The sequence below is a fragment of the Salvelinus fontinalis genome, chromosome 28, assembly GCF_029448725.1.
Source record: "Salvelinus fontinalis isolate EN_2023a chromosome 28, ASM2944872v1, whole genome shotgun sequence".
Classification (NCBI taxonomy): Eukaryota; Metazoa; Chordata; class Actinopteri; order Salmoniformes; family Salmonidae; genus Salvelinus; species Salvelinus fontinalis.
Genome location: NC_074692.1, coordinates 13,665,946 through 13,683,076, shown reverse-complemented (window position 1 = coordinate 13,683,076; position 17,131 = coordinate 13,665,946). Strand labels below are relative to the sequence as shown.

Here is a 17,131-nt window from a genome sequence, read left to right as displayed (position 1 = left end):
AAAGTCCAGACAGAGGAAAATCATTGGTAGTGTTCATTTTAGGTGGTTGTAAAGTGATTTTCTTATAAATTGAAAGCCTAGCAGGAAGAGTCCTTCTCTCTCTCAGCAAGAGGGGGGTCTCAGGGGAACAATCCCATAGAGCTACAGAACACACTATTTATACCCATTAGGCATCTAGAGTTTCCCTCCCGAATCGTTTTTTCTCTCTAGTCCACTGATGATATGCAGCCTCCTGCGGCAAACGCTTCCTGGACGTCTATTCATCACACTTTGTTTTTCCCTCCATCTTTAGCATGTGCATCTCTTATCAAAGCCAGCGCATACAAATCCTTGAGGGCAATCAAAAAAAGTGACAGAAATATGAAAGCGAGCCTTTTGATGTCTGTCAGGTACAAGGCTGTAAATATAATGGCCTCGAAGCTTGTCAGAGCTAAAGTAAATAGATTGCTGTGTTTACCCTACATTACCAGATGCTTTCCAGACAGAAATGGTTTTGAGAGCAGGAGAGCACAGTGAAAGTATACGGCTGTGCAGGCTGGATATACAAAAGGTAGCAGAAGCAGCAGGAACTAGCTACACTTGCACAGCCTCCTCAACACCCCATGAAGAGACAAACAACCAGGCCAGTTATGCTGAGTACACCTCTTTTGGAGACATGAAAGCAGACCGATCCCTCAACACACCTATCCATTACACCAAGCAATTCTTACAATTATGCAAAATGTCACCTAATAACTAAGTTTGGGTTTTAATGATGGGGGAGAGGTAGTAGGAGGGCTGACCTGCAGGCTGGGTGCAGAACTCCACAGAGATCTCCCTCTTGTCCCTGTGCTCCAAGGGCAGCTGCCAAGGCATCTGGTGTGTCCGCGCCACAGCCTTCACCTTGTAAACGGTCATGGGCTTCAGTTGGAAGAACTGGTACTTGTAGGCCCCTGCCTTCACCATGTCATACTCAGCCTCATTCAGGAAGATGGTGTGGCTGTAGTTGCTGTTGCTAGGCTGCCAGGAGAGCTCAGCAGAGGTCTGTGTGATGTTGTCCACCCTCAGGTAGTAAGGAGCCACCACCACGTCCCTCCCCACCAGCAGAGTGCAGCGTAGCTCGTCAGACGGGCCTTGCTCCGTGATGCTCTGCACCGAGATGCGATAGGTGTTGGTGGCCAGGTTGAGCTTTTCAATGAGCGACTTTGTCCTGCCTCCAAAAGGCACACTCATCCTCACCTCCTTGTCCACCAGGACGTTGTAGCCACTGATGGAGCCCCAGCCGGGCGGCACCACCGGTGGGTCCCAGCACACGATCACACTCTTGGCCAGCTGTTTGATCAGATTGATGCGGCGAGGGTAAGGCACGATGTTTTCACCAATCTCGTCAATGCTGACATCCAGGGTCCCCGTCCCGTTACTGCAGGAACCCATGGAGCCCAGAAAGTCCATGCCCAGGCTGCTGCTGCCCAGGCTAGTCAGAGTGCTGCTCAGACTGGAACCCAGGCCAGTGGAACCGTGACTGGAACCCAGAGTGGAACCCATGTGGTTGCCTAGAGTGGAACCGTGAGTGGAACCCAGAGTGGAACCGTGAGTGGAACCCAGAGTGGAACCCAGAGTGGAACCCAGAGTGGAACCCATGTGGCTGCCCAGAGTGGAACCGTGAGTGGAACCCATGTGGCTGCCAAGAGTGGAACAGTGAGTGGAACCCAAAGTGGAACTGAGGTTGCTCCCCAGGTTTCTCTCCATATTTCTCTCTAGGCTGGTCTCCAGGTCCAGTTTACTGTCAGACAGCAGGCTGCTGATGCTGCTCAGGCACATGCTGCCCAGCCCTGTGGAGCCCAGGCTGCTGTGGTTACTACTGAGGTAGCCTGACTCTTTGGCCCCGTCCCTGTGCTGAGCAGAGGGCATCTCCTCATCCTTAACAAAGTCCACAAAGTTGGAAGGGACGAGGCCCTGCTGTCCATCCAGCAGCTCTCCTGAGGAACAGAGAGAGAAAGAGCAGTAAGTAGTATTGACAACAACACTCACAGTACAGTGAAGAGGAGATAACAATCGTAAAAGCCATATTAGCACTGATTGATCCACAACTGCCTAATCCTCGTCTCATCTAATGCCCTTACAGTACATACATACCATAATCCATGCCGTCTCTTAGCAACATCATTGTGTTCTGAAATTATTATTATTATTTTTAAATCATGTGGATCGGTTTCTAACCAAGAGAGGGTAAACTAGAGTGAGATATCAGACCTTCATAGAAGCCGTCATCATCCATGGTGCCGTACACGTAGAGGTACTTCCCTGCCACCAGGGGGAGCTCTGCCTCAGGATGCTCATTGGGCCCATTACAGGGGTTATAACTAGGGGAAATAAAGAGCAGAGTGCAATAGAGTCAAACTGATGAACTCACTGTGTTGCTCCTCTGAACCCAACACAAGTGGAAATATCTCAGGCTAATTATCTCAAGCTAGATGAAGAATTCAGGTTCAAATCCAAGCAGTCTTAATTTTTGCCACAAACCCTGCAGTACCCGTATGTGACTCTGTGAAAGGGGAATTGCTGAAAGCTGCATTAAAAAACAAATGCAAAATATAACATTTTCCAACATACTAAAAGAGAGAAGCAGCGTGGGTGGACAGCACTGGGTTTCATTAATGTATTTGCCTTTGTTCTGGGGGATTCCAATTTTTTCTGCTGCCAGTTAATTTTCTTTGGTGAGAGCAGAGCACGGCATCATTATTAAGAGGTGAGCTCAAACCTCATTGGGACACAATGTTGAAATGGGCTGTGCAGGGATGCATTTTTATATGACACAGTAGTGTAAGGCATCTCAAAGCAGCTCCCTCCTCTCACCTGTACCGGGCGATGCACAGACGGACCTTGCCTGTGAACCTCTTCTTGGTCCTAGTCGTTGAGCTTAGTTCTTTGTCCATCTGTTGAGAGAGCAAACCTTGAGAGATGTAACAGCCAAATATAATAGATTTCCCCCCCCCCCTTTTCATATTATTTTCTTAGGATGACCCTAGGTTTTCCTTATGCAATTTAAATACATGTTATGCTCTCTATTGTGGAAATCAGTGAGACTGATTTGGCCTTTCATGATAGCAGAGACTATAATCTTCTCCTTTAAACACTGTGTAAACCTGCCAATCCTCCCAGCAGAGGAGAATAAAAGTAAACAGATCGGCCATTTCACACCCCATCCTCTCTGCCTCACTTTCTCAGTCCTGCCTCTCGACCGGAGTGGGACTTCAGCTTACACTTTCTCAGTCCTGCCTCTCGACCGGAGTGGGACTTCAGCTTACACTTTCTCAGTCCTGCCTCTCGACCGGAGTGGGACTTCAGCTTACACTTTCTCAGTCCTGCCTCTCGACCGGAGTGGGACTTCAGCTTACACTTTCTCAGTCCTGCCTCTCGACCGGAGTGGGACTTCAGCTTACACTTTCTCAGTCCTGCCTCTCGACCGGAGTGGGACTTCAGCTTACACTTTCTCAGTCCTGCCTCTCGACCGGAGTGGGACTTCAGCTTACACTTTCTCAGTCCTGCCTCTCGACCGGAGTGGGACTTCAGCTTACACTTTCTCAGTCCTGCCTCTCGACCGGAGTGGGACTTCAGCTTACACTTTCTCAGTCCTGCCTCTCGACCGGAGTGGGACTTCAGCTTACACTTTCTCAGTCCTGCCTCTCGACCGGAGTGGGACTTCAGCTTACACTTTCTCAGTCCTGCCTCTCGACCGGAGTGGGACTTCAGCTTACACTTTCTCAGTCCTGCCTCTCGACCGGAGTGGGACTTCAGCTTACACTTTCTCAGTCCTGCCTCTCGACCGGAGTGGGACTTCAGCTTACACTTTCTCAGTCCTGCCTCTCGACCGGAGTGGGACTTCAGCTTACACTTTCTCAGTCCTGCCTCTCGACCGGAGTGGGACTTCAGCTTACACTTTCTCAGTCCTGCCTCTCGACCGGAGTGGGACTTCAGCTTACACTTTCTCAGTCCTGCCTCTCGACCGGAGTGGGACTTCAGCTTACACTTTCTCAGTCCTGCCTCTCGACCGGAGTGGGACTTCAGCTTACACTTTCTCAGTCCTGCCTCTCGACCGGAGTGGGACTTCAGCTTACACTTTCTCAGTCCTGCCTCTCGACCGGAGTGGGACTTCAGCTTACACTTTCTCAGTCCTGCCTCTCGACCGGAGTGGGACTTCAGCTTACACTTTCTCAGTCCTGCCTCTCGACCGGAGTGGGACTTCAGCTTACACTTTCTCAGTCCTGCCTCTCGACCGGAGTGGGACTTCAGCTTACACTTTCTCAGTCCTGCCTCTCGACCGGAGTGGGACTTCAGCTTACACTTTCTCAGTCCTGCCTCTCGACCGGAGTGGGACTTCAGCTTACACTTTCTCAGTCCTGCCTCTCGACCGGAGTGGGACTTCAGCTTACACTTTCTCAGTCCTGCCTCTCGACCGGAGTGGGACTTCAGCTTACACTTTCTCAGTCCTGCCTCTCGACCGGAGTGGGACTTCAGCTTACACTTTCTCAGTCCTGCCTCTCGACCGGAGTGGGACTTCAGCTTACACTTTCTCAGTCCTGCCTCTCGACCGGAGTGGGACTTCAGCTTACACTTTCTCAGTCCTGCCTCTCGACCGGAGTGGGACTGCAGCTTACACTTTCTCAGTCCTGCCTCTCGACCGGAGTGGGACTGCAGCTTACACTTTCTCAGTCCTGCCTCTCGACCGGAGTGGGACTGCAGCTTACACTTTCTCAGTCCTGCCTCTCGACCGGAGTGGGACTGCAGCTTACACTTTCTCAGTCCTGCCTCTCGACCGGAGTGGGACTTCAGCTTACACTTTCATAACAGGAAGCAATTGTGCAAACATGTAATAAATGCTGTAATTCTGTAACATTAGTGTAATACATTCTTTACCATCTTCAGAGGAGTCGTTTGAAAGAGCAAGCAAACTATTTAGGTCCATCCACATTAGGCCTATACAAGCAGGGCCATCCATGCACTCTCCTATTTCAAGAACAGTATATTTCATGTCAGAGGCTTAACATGGAATGACACTGAATGAGTGGTTAGTTTGACTTCGAATGAGCGGAGGGAGGGACATGCAGATGGACGCTGTTAGTAGGGGACCTAGTAGGGCCCACCTCGGTGAGGAGGGCCTGTTGGGAGCTCCCAGCTCGGCTACTGCTGCGGGTGAGGAATGTTGGCTTTACAGACAGGAGCTCCGGCTTGTCCCCACTGATCTGGTGCGGTCGGATGAACTCAGAGATCACAGATCTGCTCAGCGGACTCTCATTGCCTGGGGGCAAAAGAAAGGAACAGCTCCGATCTGACACATGACTGCGCCTGCTAAAATCCTACTTCTATCTGTGAGTAGTAATAGTAATGTCCAAAATGGAGTGCTATATATCACTATTAGCTCTCCTTTTCATCATGTGATGGTAATTTGTCATCATCACCATTCATCATCCATACTTCATTTGATAAGATACCTACACATGTAATACATGATACCATATAACATTGCAAGAAACTACAGGATACAACCCATTAACAATTAGAGAAATATGAATCATAATTAGTGTCATAAAAAACCTGGTCGAAAATACAAATCCTTATGTAATCAGTCAGATCCCAGGCACCGGCCCAACGTAAAGGTCAGTAGTATCGGCATGTATTTAGTTATTTAAGTTAACAACAAGCAGTTGCCAAGCTTTGGTAAAGGCTATGTCACACAGTATCATGATTGATTATTTCATTACTTGCTCTATGCTCATCCATGTACGTCACAAGCGTTGCATTTCAGTTCTCCAATTTCAGTAGCAGCTGCACGTTTCTCTTTCCATCCTCATAACACTGGATTGTTTATTGAAAATGTAGTTGTTTTGCTCTACTGCTCCCACTGTCTGATTCAACCGTTCAAACCTCTCACATACAGCTAACAGATAACTGAAATAACGGTTAAATTGTTGTCTATGGGTGGTGGTCTATGAAGTACAGTACACAGGCAAGCTAAAACAAAGTTCTTCTGGGATTCCTCGAACCTTTCACTGTGGGGGCAGCCAGCCCGTTGAGGAGCTGGGAGAGGGATTTGTTGGGAGATCCGGGGGTTTCACGTGCTGTTAAGGAATCGGTGCCACTGCCAAGGATATCAAACTTTCCAGTCTGTAGCCGGAACTTCTCCAGCTCTTTGGACAGGAGGTTGAACTGCTCACTCTGTGTCCGACATTTCTCCTCCAGCTCTCTGACTTTTGCCTGGAGACAGCGAGCGAGTTAGAGAGAAAGAAAGAGGGAAAAAGAGGTAGAGAGAGACAAAAGAGAAAGTAACAGAAGGAAAGAAAGTGAGAGAAGGAGAAAAATCGGTATACTTGTCTAAATACACACACAAACAACATGAGGTAGGATGAGATATTGGACTTTAAAAACGTGGGTTTCATTCCTTACAGAGAAAAGGGAGTTGACGTCTTAAAGTTCCTATCAGGCAAAATACAGTCCAGTCATAAACACCTAAACTAGTGACAGTAAGCAGATCACATGCAGGACTACAGTTAATGCACATTATTCTATAGAGCAGCCTCTTGCTAAGAGGAAGTATGCATACCAAAAACTGCACTGTGTTCAAAGCGCGGGGAATGCTCCTCAACTTCATTGCACAGAGATAGTAAAATAAAGGCAAGAGTCATCATGAGTTACGAAGCTGACAAAAGAGGGGCAAGAGCAATTCAAAACATCATAGAACCATGCAGTCAAATCCTTGGCTTTCTACAGTGAAATACTGTCTGCAACCACACACCGGCCCATTGATAGGAGACCACAGTGCAGTGGGAGCATGAGCAGGCCTAGCAGAATCCCCAGATGTGCCCAGCTCATGATCTTCTCTTGGGCAGGGGTAAGTGTTGAGTGTTCACCATCAAATGGAGACAGACAACCCCTTATCACATAAACCCAAATCAGCCCCTTCATCAGACCACCCTGAGAGTGTTGCTAAAGTTACCATGTCATTTCCTGCATGCACTCCCCAAAGCAAAGTGATGCCTAATGCACAATGTCTGTGGCGTTTTGTTCAGCTCTGACTTTCATACAGACAAGTTATTGTTTGCCAGCGCGTGAACATGCTATTAGAGGAGTGACCTTTGCAATCGCTGCATATGATTCAATGGGTTTGTGCATTAGCACAGAGGGTGGTTAGCCTATCACCATCTCAAAGGCTTCCCCTGGGTGTGTATGACCAGTACTGTAGCAGCCTATTGAAACACACTGCATGCAACGCCAACCAGAATTAACTCGTCAGAGCAGGATGATAGGATCAAATTGGTCTTTCCCTCTTTATGTCTGGAAGTCTGCTTATTTTTGTCAAATCAGAATGTTAGAACGTCCTCATAATATAAATGGTTCCCATTATGCCAGCATCTAAGCAGAATCCCCTCAGACATTAGAATGAAGCCATAACTAAAGTTAGGGATGATAAGAGCCTCTCCTGTGTCAAAGCCAGACCTTCTGTCCTGCTCTGTCCTGTGACAACCCATATCCCCAGCGTCTGTCCGGTAAGCAGCGCGGGCTACGAGCCAAGTGGAGTGTGGATGCTTGCACATGCTTTGATGTCAAGCTGAATGGAGGAGGCGAGTATGAGTCATCACTGTATGGAAAGGACAGCCTTGCCTTTGATAAGCAAACATTTAAGAACTGGAAAAAAATTCTGTCTGCACTGATACAACAACACTGCAGAAAAACCTCAATGAATAAATGACTGGCCATTGTTTCACGTCCAGTATATGACATTGTTCAGCTCTTGAATCTCATGTTTTAAAATGAAAATAAATCTAAAGCAAATATCTCCCATCAAAATCAGCATGACCACTTGATGGACTGCCACCTTGGTTTGACTTCTGCATAAAATATCACAAGCAATTTAATCCCAAATCATTACCACTTTCAATTCTGAATTGTCATTCCATTAACATTTACTTCCAGAGAGCCAAAGAAAAGGGGGGATAGACCCCTGATTAGTGTACAGGCAGAGATTAAAATATCAAGTAAATAGAAACTATTCTGAAATACCTGCATGCTGTCCAAGTGGTTCTGTATATGCATAAAACACACACCAATAAAACAGTGAAAAGAAATTAAGCACAATTCCACATGAACACTCACACACACCTTGAAATCAAAACAGAAGATTTTCAGTAGCACTCATGCAAAATAATTCATTATTAACAATAAATCACAAATATAAAATAATATAATGATCAATAACGATATACAGCATGTGGATATACTGTTTGAATATACTGCATACACATTTACAAAATACAATAGCTAATTTGTCATATCAAAAGCACTGTTATGTTCTTATTTTGCACTTGCTAGTCACATGGGTATACGTTATAGACTTCAAATCATCACAATAAAGTTATCACGTGAAAATGGGCAAGAATCTGTTATTCCATCTGGCCTTTGGTCTGCATGCCACATTCACAACCTTCAACAGAGTGCACATGGTCTCACACACTGAGCTAGTAGAGTTGAGAGGAGTAGAAAATGTCAGACACACACACACACACGTGACAACACGGCCAGCCAACCTCCCGTCACCCCCCAGTGCCCTGACACTCACCTCTAACAGATGGACGGCGCCCTCATGCTCCTTCTTAGCCTCAACCTGAGCCTGTAAAACATAACATGGGGAGGCATTCCATTCCGCACACACACAACAAATTACCTCTACAACTGGACAACTGGGACCTGGCTGGACAGCACTGAAAAACACTCAAGTTGGAAGACACTGTTTGAGCTGTTACAAAAGCCATTTATGACAACAATGGTGTGTAAACATTCAAACAATTATAACAAACTATTCATAATGTATCTTCAATATACATCTGTAGTGCTCTCCTGAAACTAGACTGCAGGGCTATTCTAGATGATTCATCTTTGTGTGATATAAACCCATTGTACTGTATAATACAACATACAATAATGCATGCTAGTGTACTTCATGTGACTGGGAACATCTGTTGAGAAACTAACGTTCCACATGAATAGGAGAACATCTGCACACTTTACAATTTCATGAATCCACTTCGCAGGCAATTAATTGTATAGCGAATGCAGAAAGTAGCCAGTGTCTATAGAAAGAGAACGCTGTAATGAGCTCATTTTGCTCCTTGAGAGAAAACAGAGACTGCATGCATATTTATGGCCAACTTGAAATAAGCAGCACAAACGGCAAGACACATACACAGAGAGAGCGTGAGAGAGAGCAAGAGAGAGCGCGAAAGGGGCTGACGATTCCAGATGAGGTGTTTATATGACACTTCCTATCACGTTCACACTCTCCTGTAATTGCTGCGCTTGCTTGACGTCAGCTCCTCTGCTCAGAGGAGGCAGGCAAAACATCAAATCATCTGGGCCAGCCTTTTAGCAAACCACCAAAAAATGTCAAGTCTGATCTAAGTTTTCACTGTGCTAATCTGCTCCCAATAGCAGAGTAAGAGCCTGTTACTAAGTTACTTGGTTCCAGGACTCTCTCGGATAGACATCTGAAGGAGGGGATTTATTAAGAGGAACCTCTAACTATAGTAGTGCTCAACACAAAGCTCTTTGACCTCTGACCCAGCACTGGACTAACAAGATGGGTCACCCCCCTCCCTGTGCAACTAGCAATGGCATGGTGACCTGGTGTGCCTTACCTTCTGCAGAAGGTCAATTTCCTGCTGCTTTGCATTGAGTACAGCCAAGGCTTGCTCATGCTCCAACTCTAGCTGCTGCCTCCGCTCTGCAGCCTCGCGCATATGCTGTCCGAGGAGGGCGTGGGGGGAGGGGCATAGAAAGGGCTGCTGTTAGTAGAACTAAAAACCCTTGACATCAGGATTACATACCACAAGTCTCCAGTCCTCTGTCCTCAAGAAACTCCTGGCTTATGCTTTACAAATAATGAGCTTGTTGACATTTTACTGGATACATTTTACTGGACCTCCAAGTCTTACACACTTCAGGCAGATGTTAGCCTGTCAAAACACCAATGTGACCAATGTCAATAACAAATGTAAATTTACAGTTTGTATCAAATTATCTAAATTATTGATCAAGTTAAGGTGTACCTCCCAAATCCTGGATATTAACTTCCAAATCCATACTAGAATGCACAGTATGTTGGAACAGAGTTTAAGGACGAGAACTGGAGAAGCTTTGCTGTGCATGATCAACCAATCATCAATCAACCATTTTAAGTTTGCTGTCCCCTTTGGGTAACACAATACCTGTGTTTGAAGTCTCATTACAGAAGAGCTGTCCTCATCAATGTTGTGTTTGCATGATCAATACATGGTTTTTAGTTACATGAAAAGGGTTAGCAAACTCAAAGGCATGCTCACTTGTCCGTGGTCATCCATAACAACAAAAGAAGCCAAACAAAACCAAGGCTTAATGTAAGGCCTTCCTCAACCATTATGTCAAAGTGCCATCCAATCATCTTATTGCTTTCATTTAAATGTAAAGAATCAGAGTTCCAGAGTTGTTAGAGGGGAGAAAGCAAAGGATATTTCATGCCGTCCGATATACATCTGGGTCATTCCACCAATTCGGTGCCTTTTGAGATAGGTAAAAAAAAGTTTGATTTCACTTAATTTTAACATTCTGTCACAAAGGGCACATGTTCAACTTAATAAAAACATCTAAAGAGGTTAAATTTAAAATGATAAAAGACTTTGTACCTATTAAATGCCAAATAAAGCATCAGGGTTGATGATTTCCTATTAAATCAGCCACAAATCCTCTTGCGACAGGGGAAATGGAAGCTTGTTGTGTACCTCAGGGAGGGGCAATTGACGACAGGTTTTGGGAAAAATATGAAGTTGTTAAAACATTCTAGCCTGTCTATCTATGGGTAACGTGTTATCCTTGACTCACTTAGTTTTCCACCACAAAACACCAGAAAATGGGCAAAAAAGATTAGAACCAGATCACCTCCTTTACTCTATGATTTGACTATTAGATGTTCAATGTTTTTGTTTTTTTAAAGATTTAAAATAGTAAAATAGCTTCACCATATTCAAATGAGAGTTCAGTTCACATAACAGAGTTCACTTTAAAATGAGGGATAGTTTATCTACATTTATGAATCACATGAAACAAATAATCTTCAGAAAGGAATTTGTCAAAGCAACAAAAATAACTAGGGCTGTAAAATAATGGTGAAAACTTGGAGACATTATGGAGATAAAATCATCCTGGAAGTCAGGGTACAGAGAGGGACATGTCAAAATGATGCATTTTGGCACTTTAGCAAGTCTTTATTCACATAAAAAATCTGCTTTATTCAATTCTCCATGTGGTCTATATTAAAGGGGCTCTTCATTTAATTTAACAGGCTTTTAAAATTCAATATGGCTGCACAATTTCTACTTAAAATATCAAAGGGATGCAAAAGGCACTTATTTCGTGGAACAACCCATCTATCCCCTAGTTTACTTTCATTTCATTGCCATCATGAACAGTGATCTCTACCCCAGCTCTCTAACCCCCCTGGTCCCACATACCCACTGAACCAATAGACTCGCCTCATGCACATCCACATTCCACAGTGCGCTGGACTGGTCCTAGCCAGGTGCCCATTCGTGTCATAGAAAAGCAGCCCAGAGAAATAAGGTGAGCTAGCATGGCTACTGCGGTGGAGAAAAGCATTCAAAATGGGGCTACAGTGGGCTGCTCCCCATACAGATGGGCATAGCAGTGATACCTGATCAATCTAGCAGGGGCGAGAGGGGATGGAGGGGAGGGAGAGAGGGGATGAGAGGAAGGGAGGGAGAGAGGGGATGAGAGGAGGGGAGGGAGAGAGGGGATGTAGGGGGTGGGGCCAGGGTAAGAGAGGGGAGGACCGACTGCTCCAAGCTTCCTAGTCTTTCACAGCTTCTGGTTAAGCTTCCTCCCACATCGGCACTGGAAGGCAACAGACAGGTCAGGGATATTAGAGAGAGAAAGGAGAGGAAGGTAGAGAGGTGATGGTGGTGAAAGGGTAGAGGCTGGCAGAGAATCAGGCTCTGTAAAGGAACCTGAGCTTGGGCTCGGCTTCTCATTATTCACAGGAGTACACAGACATACAGTAAACATACAGTAGACAAAAGGTAAGGTTATCTACAGTGTGTCTCCAGACTCTCACCTTTAGCACCTGCTCTAGGTTCTCCAGTTTGCCTTGGAGCTGGGTCTTCTCCCGCAGGGCTGAATCTCTCTCCTGAGTCACAGCACCAAGGGTCTCTTTGAGCTGCGCATACTCTGACTTCACCTGATCACACCGAACACAACACGGAGAACCACAGTGAGACAAACAGAACACACACACGTACGCCTCTGCTCTAAGGGAGGAGATATCAGGGTACAGGCCGGAGTGCTTAATGGGCGGACAGGAGGGCTGGCTGGTTGACAGCTACAGTATAATAATGGGGGAGTAACAGAACAACATGTTCTCACTGTCATACATGTGTACTGTAGCATCAAACTGGGTCTGGGATCAACTACTGTATTTATGCATTTGCTCAGTTGTTGTCCAACAACGAAACAGAGTTGAATGAATCAACCCACTGGGCAAAAATTGGTTGAATCAACGTTTTAACCAATAAATTAAACGTAGTGACGTTGAATCAACATGGAAAACTGATTGTATTTGATTTTTTTTTAATCAACATCAAGGAATTCCGTATTTATTTCACCCAACTTTTAACCTAAATCCAATGAGATTGTGATATTTCTTGTTGATTTCACGTTGAATTCACTTTAGTTGACAACCAAATGTAAATCAAAACTAGACGTTGAACTGACGTATGTGCCCACTAGGAAGTTTCTAATGTACTACTATAGCTACTGCTACTGTAAAATACAATTAGAAAAGGGGTGGCTGCCATACAATCACACCATTTATACTATGACTCACACCAGACAGCAGTGAAGTTGTTTCCTCCCCTGATGTGCATTTTCTCAAAAAAAGTTATTGATGACTAGTGGAGCTGATCTCCTTTCCTCAGTGCATCCATAACTGAGGGAGGAACCGTGTTGTTACCATGCTCCGCCCCTCATTCGTCCACTCAGAGATGTGGCAGGTGTGCAGGTGTGGCAAGGGGTCTAATATCCACCCATGCAGCTAGCAAAGTGCTGCTCTCATATCAGCCTCAGTGATAACACTGGCAGATGGCTGACTTGTTTGAGAGCCCAGTGTCCTGACAAGACATTAATAACCTGAACTCCCTTGACTCCCAGCCGCTACCTGCCAATCAGGTTTAATACTTCCTAGCGTGATCTGATGATCTCCCTTGTCTTGGTGTTATCAGCTGGGCAGGAAGGAAGGCCTGTGAGGTGTGAGGGGCCAACAGGAAGGTGATAATACAATCAGAGGCTGAGCAATTTAATTATTTTTACCTTTATTTAACTTGGCAAGTCAGTTAAGAACAAATTCTTATTTTCAATGACGGCCTAGGTACAGTGGGTTAACTGCCTTGTTCAGGGGCAGAACGACAGGTTTTTACCTTGTCAGCTCAGGGATTCGATCTTGCAACCTTTCGGTTACTAGTCCAACATTCTAACCACTAGGCTACCTCCCGCTCCATGATCCAGATGAGGCTGGAGACACTAGCAGCTTCAACAGCAGCACTGCGCTTACAGGAAAAATCCACTCAAAAACAATTTTTCATTAGTCCACTGTTGATACAGTCCCAAAATGTTTTGCATGTCAGCAGTCTTGTTTTCAAGATATAGGAAGTTTGACTTGCCACATCATAATGATGATGCATTTTGCATGTGTCACTTTGCTTCTTGAAAGTCCAATATCTTGAAAACGTGAAAAGGTTTGAGTGGATTTTTCCTTTAAAAGCCATGCCTTATCTCAGCTCACTGGTCACCAGAGTAGCACCCACCCATAGCACGCGCTCCAGCAGGGATATTTCACTGGTCACCCCCAAAGCCAACACCTCCTTTGGCTGCCTTTCCTTCCAGTTCTCTGCTGCCAATGACTGGAACGAATTGCAAAAATCACTGAAGCTGGAGACTCAAATCTCCCTCACTAACTTTAAGCATCAGCTGTCAGAGCAGCTACATTTTGTTTGCTCCTTTGCACCCCAGTATCTCGACTTGCACATTCAACTTCTGCACACCTATCACTCCAGTGTTAATTGCTAAATAGTAATTACTTCGCTACTATGGCCTATTTATTGCCTTACCTCCCTAATCTTACCTCATTTGCACACACTATATATAGATTTTTTTATATTGTGTTATTGACTGTACATTTGTATATATTCTATGTGTAACTCTGTGTTGTTGTTTGTGTCGCACTGCTTTGCTTTATCTTGGCCAGGTCGCAGTTGTAAATGAGAAATGGTAAATCTTAACTGGCCTACCTGGTTAAATAAAGGTGAAAAAAATTAATTAAAAAAGATACACCTTCATCTATACTGAACAAAAATATAAATGCAACGTGCAACAATTTCAATGATTTTTCTGAGATACAGCTCATATAAGGAAATCAGTCAATTTAAATAAATTCATTATGCCCTAATCTATGGATTTCACATGACTGGGCAGGGGCACAGCCATGGGTGGGCCAGGGAGCCAGGCTCACCCACTGGGGAGCCAGGTCCAGCCCAAAATAATTAGTTTTCACCACAAAATGGCTTTATTACAGACATAAATACTCCTAATTTTCATCAGCTTTCCAGGTGGCTGGGCTTGCAGGTGAAGAAGCCGGATGTGGAGGTCCTAGGCTGGCGTGGTTACACGTGAGCTGCGGTTGTGAGGCTGATTGGACGTACTGCAAAATTTGCAAAATTTGCTAAAATAACATTGGAGGGGGTAAAGAAATGAACATTAAATTCTCTGGCAACAGCTCTGGTGGACGATCCTGCAGTAAGCATGCCAATTGCACGTCACCTCAACTTGAAACATCTGTGGCACTGTTGTGTCACAAAGCTGCACATTTTAGAGTGGCCTTTGTCTCCAGCAGAAGGTGCACGTGTATAATGATCATGCTGTTTAATCAGCTTCCTGATGTGCCATACCTGTCAGGTGGATGGATTATGTTGGCAAAGGAGAAACACTTACTAACAGGGACGTAAACAAATTTGTGCACAAAATTTGACTACAATAATCTTTTTGTGCGTATGGCACATTTGATTTCAGCTCACGAAACATGGGACCAACACTTTACATGTTGCGGTTATATTTTTGTTCAGTGTATATAACAGTAGAGAGAGAGAGAGAGAGAGAGAGAGGAAGGGCAGAGTGAAAATGGAGAGTGAAAATGGAGTAAACCCCTAAGACGGTGTGTGCAGATAAGGGAAGGGTTTAATTGTGCAGTCATAATCCACAGCAGCTCAGTGTGGCTCTCTCTTCTACACTACCTACCTGTTCATATTGGACTGTGTTCTGGCTATTGTTGAACAAGTGGAGACTCAAGTGCTTCTTCTCCTGGAGAACATCTTGAAGCTCATTCTCCTGGAGAGAGAGGGACGACATAGAACAGATAGTGAACAGTGTTAAGACCTCAGAGGAGAGGAGCTCCTGAGTAAGGTAATGCTGCAACTGCACTCAACAGAGCAGACATGTTACAGCCATAGGTGCTGCATTCCTCCAAATGCGGGTTGCTCATCTGTGATAGAAAGCATGACTAAAGTAACAAGATGCCGGCATCAAAAAACAACATTTATATGGTGCATTCGGGAAGTATTCAGACCACTTGACTTTTTAAAAAGAAAATTACATTACAGCCTTATTCTAAAATTGTTTAACTCGTTATCTTTTCCTCATTAATACCCTGTAATGACAAAGCAAAAACAAGTTTTTAGCAAATTTATACAAAATAAAAAACTGAAATAACACACTTACATAGGAATTCAGACCCTTTACTCAGTACTTTGTTGAAGCACCTTTGGCAGCGATTACAGTGTCGAGTTTTCTTGGGTATGACGCTACAAGCTTGGCACACCTGTATTTGGGGAGTTCCTCCCATTCTCCTCTGCAGATCCTCTCAAGCTCTGTCAGGTTGGATGGGGAGCGTCGCTGCACAGTCATTTTCAGGTGGTCTCTCCAGAGATGTTCGATTGGGTCCAAGTCCAGGCTCTGGCTGGGCCACTCAAGGACATTCAGAGACTTGTCGAGAAGCCACTCCTGCGTTGTCTTGGCTGTGTGCTTAGGGTCGTTGTCCTGTTGGAAGGTGATCCTTCGCCCCAGTCAGGTCCTGAGCACTCTGGAGAAGGTTTTCATCAAGGATCTCTCTGTACTTGCTCCGTTCATATTTGCCTCGATCCTGACTAGTCTCCCAGACCCTGCAGCTGAAAAACATCCCCACAGCATGATGCTTCCATCACCATGATGCTGCCCCCACCATGCTTCACCGTAGGGATGGTGCCAGGTTTCCTCCAGACGTGACGCTTGGCATTCAGGACAGAGTTCAATCTTGGTTTCATCAGACCAGAGATACTTGTTCCTCATGGTCTGAGAGTCTTTTGGTACCTTTTGGCAAACTCCAAGGGGCTGCAATGTGTCTTTTACTGAGGAGTGGCTCTACGGACATTTCCTTCGAGCTCATGGCTTGGTTTTTGATTTGACATGCACTGTCAACTGTGGGACCTTATATAGACAAATCATGTCCAATCAATTGAATTTACCACAGGTGGACTCCAATCAAGTTGTAGAAACATCTCAAGGATGATCAATGGAAACAGGATGCACCGGAGCTCAGTTTCGAGTCTCATAGCAAAGGGTCTTTATACTTATGTAAATAAGATATTTCTGTTAATTATTTTATGCAAACACATCTAAAAGCCTGTTTTCGCTTTGTCATTATGGGGTACTGTGTGTAGATGCTGAGGATTTTTTTTCATGTAATCCATTTTAGAATAAGGCTGCAACATAACAAAATGTGGAAAAGTCAAGGGGTCTGAAAATACTTTCCGAAGGGACTGTACAGTATATGACAGCTTGATGCTTCCATTTACACTGAATGTAAATACGAGTTGCATTTTTAGACCCCCTCAACGCACCCATGGCATCCTCCTCCGCCCTTCTACCCACCATGTCAGTCAGTGGGAGATAAAAAAAAAACATCCCTTCATTGCAGAGGAGGAAAACTGAATTACATTCAATCAACAGACACAAGGCGTGCCGCAGA

The 17,131-nt window shown here is 45.0% G+C and overlaps 1 protein-coding gene across 12 annotated transcripts in view; it reads right to left on the bottom strand.

Moving 5' to 3' along the window:
* LOC129826222 (RIMS-binding protein 2-like) overlaps positions 1–17,131 on the bottom strand; it is a 114,049-nt gene that overhangs the window by 23,966 nt on the left and 72,952 nt on the right. For 5 of the 12 annotated variants that reach the window (XR_008755004.1, XM_055886711.1, XM_055886718.1 and 2 more), the window contains exons 1-10: positions 12,137–12,222; positions 9,669–9,773; positions 8,594–8,644; positions 8,038–8,058; positions 6,581–6,622; positions 6,024–6,234; positions 5,124–5,278; positions 2,836–2,915; positions 2,233–2,342; positions 783–1,958 (exon numbers count right to left, since the gene is read on the bottom strand). Coding sequence is in view for 11 of the 12 variants with exons in the window: in XM_055886711.1 (XP_055742686.1) it covers positions 783–1,958; positions 2,233–2,342; positions 2,836–2,915; positions 5,124–5,278; positions 6,024–6,234; positions 6,581–6,622; positions 8,038–8,058; positions 8,594–8,644; positions 9,669–9,770 (1,948 nt within the window). In the remaining variant the exon portion in view is untranslated. Of the gene's footprint in view, positions 1–782; positions 1,959–2,232; positions 2,343–2,835; positions 2,916–5,123; positions 5,279–6,023; positions 6,235–6,580; positions 6,623–8,037; positions 8,059–8,593; positions 8,645–9,668; positions 9,774–11,716; positions 11,793–12,136; positions 12,260–15,366; positions 15,457–17,131 lie in introns of those variants that run through there. The other 7 variants (XM_055886719.1, XM_055886712.1, XM_055886713.1 and 4 more) reach the window with 4 other exon arrangements.